General features: G+C 35.9%; 1 protein-coding gene across 1 annotated transcript; it reads right to left on the reverse strand.

Moving 5' to 3' along the window:
• Positions 1 to 935: 935 nt before the first annotated feature.
• On the reverse strand, positions 936 to 7,083 carry LOC132785204 (uncharacterized protein PF3D7_1120000-like). Its single transcript, XM_060791197.1, has 2 exons — positions 7,075 to 7,083; positions 936 to 1,550 (listed from the first exon to the last, which is right to left on the reverse strand). Exons 1-2 carry the CDS (start codon positions 7,081 to 7,083, stop codon positions 936 to 938), a joined length of 624 nt encoding a protein of 207 aa, XP_060647180.1.
• Between the last annotated feature and the right edge of the window lie 1,519 nt (positions 7,084 to 8,602).

Raw genomic sequence — 8,602 nt, forward strand, 5'->3', positions numbered from 1 at the left:
CTACTATAATCTCGTATATTTTTACTGTTGTAGTATATTTTTACACCCAAATATACCTTTCGGTATATTTCTGTACAAAGATATTGATTTATTGTCAATCTAGTATTTTTACTGTTGTAGTTTAGTACTACTACTGAAAGGTTTTTCCAGTTTATTAGTATATGATAACAGTACAAATACTGATAATACCTTTCAGTATATTTCTGTATGTGTATTGATTTGACATATTTCGACAAATAAATGCGCAGTCTTTTGCTCTTATGAATAATGTGTTGATTTCTGACATGTTATAATTATGTTAATGTTTCTTAAAATATATTTTCCAAAAACTTTGTCTTTATACACTGAATTAGTTACCCGTTTTAATTGAGATGATACGCTTAACCTTTGTTTAATTAAAGTTATTTTAGAGAAAGTATTTCTAAAAGCGGTGCAGTTTTTAATGTCTCAGCTGTCACATTACAAAACCAACAAAATACCTTATTCCTAATCGATTTTAAAACCTCTTTCCCGTTCACTCCATCAATCAGCAATTATGGCTATTATGATAAACACACTCTTCTGCCTTTTCAATATTTAAAAGCAAAAATGTTGATTTACATAAACTGTTTATATTACAATTTGACTTTGGAATTTTCAATTATGCTTTGCTTTGTAATAAGATATCCTTTGTTTTGGGCGCCACCCTCTCGTCAGCGTACACTTCATCCTTTTAGTTCGTGTTTTTTTTTTTGCCATTGCCATTCAGGACTTGCGCTTTTTAAATACCATTATGGAATAGCTTACGCAGTCATGGTATTTTTGCGAGTGGCTCTGCTGGAATATTGCTCTTCATATTCTGACTACAGCAATTATTATCTCTTGCTGTAGTTGTTGTTGTTGTTGTTTTTCTCGCTGGCTGTTTGTTGTTCGGAATCCTTTCATTTCATTTACTATCATTCTTCTTTTATTATCCTTGTTATCTCATGTCCCTGCTGCTGCTTCATCCTTGCCATTGCGTTGTTTTTCATTCGCAGTGTCATTGTCGCTGCCTTTTTTGCCGTCATTTCTACCACCTCAACCGCCACCGCCTCCTGCTCCTCCTTTTCCGCCGCCACCTCCTCCATTTCCTCCGCCATTTGCAGTGACATCTTCTCCATCTTGAGCTCGTTTTTCGCCATCTCTTTTGTCACTTTTTTGATCTCTTTTATTATCATTATCGTTGCTCTGGGATCTGCCACCGCCTCCATCACCTCCTCGACCACCGCCACCACGCCCTCCCTTGCCTCCTCTGCTGCCTCGTCCATCTTCTCCATCTTGACCTCTTTTCTCATCATTCTGCTTGTCATGTTTTTGATCAGTTTTATTATCACTGCCAGTGTCTTTGGAGCTGCTGCCGCCATCGCCACCTTTTCCACCTTTTCCACCACTTCGTCCAGCTCCTCCTCCGCCTCCTCCTTTACTTCCTCCTCCACCTCCACCCTTGCTACCACCTCGTCCTCCTTCGCCTCCTGTTCCTCCACTTCCTCCCTCTTCTCTTTCCTTGCCACTACTTCGACCTCCTTCACCTCCTGTTCCTCTCAATAAAGTCTATTAATTCTTTAAACATATTTAAACCACACTTAAAAGCACTTTTAAGCCATGTTGCAATCCATTTATAAATAGCTTAAAAAGTGCTGTAAAAACACAATTTAAAATGTTGCTAAACTATATCATCTTACACAACTTCTCGACAGTTGATTGAAAGTGAAATTGTCAAAGGAATATAAAAAACATTCTTTTCTCTATTTAAGTTTACTATTTCAGCGTGCGGTTCTTTGTTTCTTCGTGGTAATTATTGTCAATTTATACTTTGGTCGTGTTGCACAGTGTTACGAGTATTTTCAAATAGACAATGGAAATTCGTCGCCACAGTTAAACGCCTTTTCTTTTGGCAAATTAACAACTTATACGCCAAAAGTTTTGCCAACAAAGTTCTGCTTCTCCGTGCTGTTCTCTGTTCTCTCTTCTGTGTTCTGTTGAAAGTTGTCAGAGCACCTGTTCCCGCACCTTCCGGAGCTAACAAAGTTGCTTTCCCCCAAGTGGTTGGCGCTGCTTAAAGGAAATATGAAAAATCGATTGAGGAAACCCCGGAAAAAAAATGCTAAAACCAAAAAAGAAAAATGCGAAAGAAAAAAAACAACGTGAAAAACACGAACACAACGAAACTTGTGAGCTTTTCAATTTTATGTGGCATTGTTGTTGCTGCATACTGAAATTTATGTTTACAACTTGCAGGCAAAAATAAAAATTGTATTTTTATGACGCTGCTGCTCTGCGCAGCAAAATGAAGGGAATGAACACTTTTTTGCACAAAACGCAATAAAATAAAATATTGTTGCAATGTTATGCGGGGAGGGCTAGAAAAGTGTCACTGATATGTCAAACTAACAAAACATAAAACGGACATAAACAAAATCAGGCCAAGCCAGAGAAAAATAAAGGGAGCAGGATAAATATTTAAAGTTATCTGTGAAAAGTTGGCAAGTGGCAAGCGAGGCAAGACGTTTCTCACTTGTTTGTCTTTGCTTAATCTTTTGATAGAAATTTGTATAGCAAAGTTGAAGTTGCCACGTTGCCTTGCCACGTGCCCGCTGCCACCTGCCACTTGCTACAGCCAGCCAGCATCTGTGTTCAGTTTTTTTTGTGTTGTTGTGTTGTGTGCAAAGTTTTGTGCATTATTTTCAGAGCGGGAAAGCAACAACAATTACTTGGCACACGATGCTTTTGCTGTTTTTTTTGCCATTGAACTTACATTCCCCAAGGCACCTGGCCAAAAACTTTGCAACAGATCAGCTCGACAACCGCCACCGCCACCGCCTCATCATCATCATTATCCTCATCATCATTATCTTGAACAAGGAGTCATCATTATCGCTGTGTCTTGTCACTGCCTTGCCTTGCCTTGTGCTTAGCTTGAGATTCGCTTATAATTTACAATCATGTCCTCAACGAACTTTGATCCTGATTTACACACTGACAATGCTGATGTCAGCATTAGGTGCCCATCTCAACTCAACTCAACTCTCGCTTTTGTGTCTGCTGTCTGCTCTTGTTATTTACAACGTGCTCCAAACAGTCGCACAGTTAATTTGCTACCCCAATGGCTTTTGTGTATGTGCTTTGCTCTGCTGCGGTTTCTCTACACTACGCTGCGTATACGTAATAATTGGATGGTCAAGCGAGTTCACATAATTAGAGCCGCCACAGGCGACACACACGCGACTTCGAACTAATGCATTCGATGACCTCGAACTTGCCATGTTCAACACAATTTCTATTCGGCTGTTTTCAATAGCGCGTTGTATTGTTAATTTATAGCGCTTATTAAGTGTATAAGCATTAGATTAATAGCTATGTGTGTAAAGGAAAGATATGTGTTTCGGTATAAATAAATGTTTGAGGAAGTCTCTTTCTCACTGGCTATAAATAAAGCTAGAATTTTTGGCTAAAAGAAATTTTTTTACTTTACTTTTTAGTGCCAAAGAAGTTTTGATTTTAAAAACATATATAAAATTAAATCTGCAATTTTAGTATAAACTTTAAAACTAAAATGGGCTTAAAAAAACTTTCTTTATATTTGTTTTTAATTAAAAATTATAATCTTCCAAAAGTAAAGTCTCCAAGCAAAGGTCAAAAGTCACACCTAAAAACAACGACAAAAGAAGCTTTAATTTAGACTTAAAATAAATTTGCAAAATTAAATCTGTATTTTGAAATCAAATTCTAAACCGAAATTGATTAAAAAAAGAACACGTTTATTTTACATTTTATTTCTAACTGCAAAAGTACTATAGAATAAAATTCTTTAAATAACAAAAGTCCCACACAAAAAGTAAAAGTAAATCAACTAAACAATAACAAAGAAGCACATTTGTGGCTAACTTAAAATCAAATTTTAAAAGTAAAAAACTAAAGCGAAACTTAAAAATCAAATCAGCATTTTTCTAAGGAATTTAAAACCAAATTCGATTTCAAAATACGTTACTTATTTTTAATTTAATTTCCGAATGAAAAGCCAAATGTAATTCCCTTAATTTCTTTCTCACTCATAAGCCTAAAGTTACATGGAAAAAGAAGTCAACAAATAATGCCAACAACTTTGCAGCTAAAGTTTGTTTAAAAAATGAAAGTCTACCTTCCAAACTGAACAACCTGTTGATTGAATGCCACCTCCCATTAGCATAGAAAAAAGTCTTTGCCACGTAATTACGTGGTTGCTCAGTTCTCAACGCTCGCTTTTTGCATTTTCAAGGTTCTCCTCTAGGCTCATTTGATGCGCTGCAATTTGAGAGAGAGAGAGCACTTTTGGGCTGACAACTTTCACTAACTAGTGCAAGCTTTTTTTTTATTTGACAATAAAATGTAAAATTAATTTTGCCCAATTAATCAGGCAGGCAGCCGTCGGTTGCCTCTGCGTCTCCTTTGCCAGCTTTGTTGGGTCTCCAAAGCTGCCACAAAAACTCTGCATGCCGTCGCCCTGCGGCAATTGTCAGTGAACTTTCACAAGTTGCCACTGTAAGTGGATGCGAAATTTTCATTGCAATTAAATTTAGCACAAAAAAGGCACAAAAAAAAAAACGGGAAAAATTGTCGTGTAACTGTCAGCGTGGCAAAGTGGTAGAGAGAGAAAGAGATAGAGAGAGCGTAGAGAGAAAGAGAGCGAGCATAGTGAAGTGAAGTGAAGAGCTCGCCAAAATGTTGCCATTTGCATTGCCACTTAAACACACATAAAACGGCGACACATATAAGAGGCAGGCAACTGCAGTGGGTGGCAGCAACACACACACACTACACACACACACACACACACACACACACACATACACGACACACACGTGTAGTTGCAGCTGTCGGTCGACGGCACGCAAATCGAGTCAAGTTGAATAGGCGGAAGTAGAGCAAGAAATGCGATTGCCAAATTGAGTTGAAGGTTTCGCTTGACTGTGTTTTGTTTGGCCAAAAAACTCGAAGCGCTCGAAGAGAGAAAGCGCCCTTTTGCTGTCTCAGTCGATGTTGCCGTTGCCGTTGCAGTTGCAGTTGCCGCTGAAGTCGCTGCCGTTCACAGGCACTTGGCACTTTGCTGCAATTTTGTAGTTTTGATAAAATTTCGCAAGCATATTAAAAAGTTTTGCGCAACTTGGTTTTTACTTTTGCACATGCCATACAGGCAAGGCAGTCCGGCCTGTAGGGGGGCGTGGCACTCTCTACACATGCCACTGACAGGCAAAACTGGAAGTGGCAAGTGTGGCAGCAGCAGGAAGCTGCACCAGCCACGGCTTGTTTGCTGCCAAAAAAAACTAAAAAAAAAAGTATTCTCAAAAATAAAAAAGCTGCCAGCAGTGCACTTTGCTTTGCTATTTAATTTTGCAGCTCAAAGGCTTCAGAAACTATGAGGCACGATGACAAGGGGCATGATACAGAGGAGGCGACATTCATTTTGCATGGCACAAACTTTCGCAACTTGTTTATGTGCAACTCAGACAACAAATTAAGTTTGTCAGCGCAACGACGATGACAAATAATAATAAAATCGAAATGAAAACAATCAAACAAAAACATCCAAAGCAACAACAACAAAAACTGATCTAACTAATTAACAGAAGTTCGGGGAAAATCATTTACAATTTCTGCTCATAATTTCAACTATAATTGCCGCAAAATGAACTGCACACAATTTATTTACAATATTGTTTATCAAGCTGCAGCTGCAGCTGCCAAATAATGCGGCAATTTAAACTCGATTGAGTGTTGCATACTTTTGTGCGCCATGCAAAATTCATTTCCATGCAACAAAAGCGCATTTAATTTAACATAGCTAAACAAGTTTCGACAATGTGTATTATTGAATAAACCGAATGCTTTAAACTTTAAGCCACCCCCAAAGCAACAAATTTTTGGTAATACGGGGCGTATGAGTATGCGACAGGCAATTGCACAATTGTTGACCTATTTGCGTGCAGCACAGAGTCAACTCTTTGCTAAAGGTTTTCATTGTTCAACAGCTTGTTATAATAATGCAACGAATTGATTGTTATACTTCGGTTGTTACTTTTAATATCTCCACAAAAAGTGTAGAAGGGTAGTGTAGATTTGTGATCTTGTAATTTTATAAATTAATTTGCAATCAAATAAGAATTGTATGTGTAACGGCAAATATAGTCTGCGGTTTATTCTAAAAGATTTTCAGTATATATTTTGGTATATTTTGAGATATATGCCCAATTCTGCAAACAAGTATATAATATATATTGGTATATATTGAATGTAAGAGTATATAAATATACCATATATCTTCATCGGTATATTTTTGGATATTTTTAGCTAATTTATTTGGTATTTTTTAATAATAATACCGTTTGATGCAGTTGGTTATATGGTATATATTAAATGTAATGGTATACAAATATACCATATATAGTCTTCGGTATATTTTTTAGATATTTTCAGTATAAAAATTCGGTATATTTTAAGAATAACACATATTTCTACAGTTGTGTATATGGTATATTTTGAATGTAATTGCATATCAATATACCAAATATATTCTTCGGAATATTTTACAATATTTCTAGCATGTTATGTTGGTATATTTTAAGAATAATATCGATTTCTGCAGTCGTGTATATGGTATATATTGAATTAAATAGACTGCAAATATACCATATATCTTCTTCGGTATATTTTCGATAATTTTAGTATATTATTTTGGTATATTTTAAGATTAACACCTATTACATCAGTCGGGTATATGGTATATTTGGAATGTAATAGTATGTCGATATACCTAATATTGCCATCTGTATATTTTAGTATATTAATTTTGTATATTTTAAGAACAATACCGCACTGTTTTAAGAAATAGTTTTATGTAACAAAAATACTGCTGCACTTTATATATGGTATATTTTTAATGTTATAGACTGTGCCTTTTGTAATATTTGAGAACATTTTCCGTATATTGATTTGTCATAATTTAAAAATAATACAACAATGCTTTTCTCTCATAGTAAAGCACACTCAACTGCAACTTTCCCACTTATTTTGGCTGCTTACTTGCAACATGTCAAGAGTTCACTTCGGTCAAAAGAAATTGCCAAAAACTCAACAAATTACAGCAACTAACTCTAAGGTTGTGACTGCTATTAAAATGTGCATTTATTTCGTTGAATTACGCTCGTTATTGTGCCAAAGCGTGCCATTGACACACGCCTCTCACACACACGCGTTTAGTCTGCTGCTTGTCTGCCTGTGTGAATTACAATAACAGCAAAGCAACAACAACAGCAAAAAAGGGGAGAAAAGGAGTCACCGCTTTTGTGTATTGGTTTGTACGTTGCGTGGTTGTGTTCTATTTCCCACACACACACACATACACACATCGAAAACATACAATAAAACTGATTGCATTGGCAAACGCTGCTGTCAGACAGGATGGAAAGCGCGTGGCTGCCTGCATTTGATGGATGAGTTTGAAGTCATGAAGCAGATGTGACAATTCAAATACCAAAACTCAACGTATAACATAGCGAGAGGCGAGAAAAGTGTTGTGCGCGAAAAAATGCATCGAACAATATAGTATATATATTGTATATATATATGAGTCACGGTTCGACGAGGAGTCACGAGTTTTTATTGAAATTGAATTGTTGATAAGTTTTGTCAACAAAACGTTTGACGAAATGCCCTGGGATGATGTTCAAGGGGGCGTGGCTGTCAGGGGTTGACAGGAATTGGCAGCGGAAGTGAGTGCTAGGGAGGGAAGCTAACGTTAGAGCTATATAAAAACATCACAGCACATTCAGCTGCTATAATTGATTTGTATGTTCTCTGCATTTTTTAAGCCCCCTCCTGAAAAAGAATGCAAAAAAAGTGAAGAGAATTTCCACTATTGAATAACAAAAATATTTGCTTAAATATTATTTTCATTTTTGTACGTAATGGCTTGCGGTTAAATTAATAAATAACATGCACAAAAACAATATTTTTTTTCCTAAATTATTAATTCTTAATAAAATCGAAGTTTTTCTTGTTTTAATTTTGTTGTTTTTAATTAAGAAAATGTTGAATAAAGAGGTTAACAGTTTGATAAACGTTCAAATGAGAAAAGTTAGAGCATGAAAATGTTTGATTACTTTAAGAGAATATAAAGACCCTTACTTGAATGAAAAAATAATATTTGAGTTAGGATGCAGGCAAAACTAAATTAGTTAAATCAAGAAATTGCTTGAATTTAGTTGGTGTTTTGGTTGTTCAATAATCATTCTCAGATAATCTCTTTCAAATAATCAAATCTCTTGCTAACTTTTGAGCATTAAAATTACGTATAAGCAATGTTGCCTCCGTTGTCTTAATACAGGCAAAACTTAATTAGTTAGATCAACAAAGAGCATGAATTGAGTTAGTTCTATATTTTGGTTGATTAATAATCGTTCTCAGTTAACAACCCAAAAGGTTTCAAATAAGCTTTTCTCTTGTTAACTTTTAAGCACTAAAATAACGTATACGCAATGTTGCCTCTGTCTCCGTTATTCAAGCAAGAAATTGCTTGAGTTAGTGTTTTCATTTGACTGTTTAATAATCG

This window comes from Drosophila nasuta, chromosome 2R (genome assembly GCF_023558535.2).
Source record: "Drosophila nasuta strain 15112-1781.00 chromosome 2R, ASM2355853v1, whole genome shotgun sequence".
NCBI classification, from domain to species: Eukaryota; Metazoa; Arthropoda; class Insecta; order Diptera; family Drosophilidae; genus Drosophila; species Drosophila nasuta.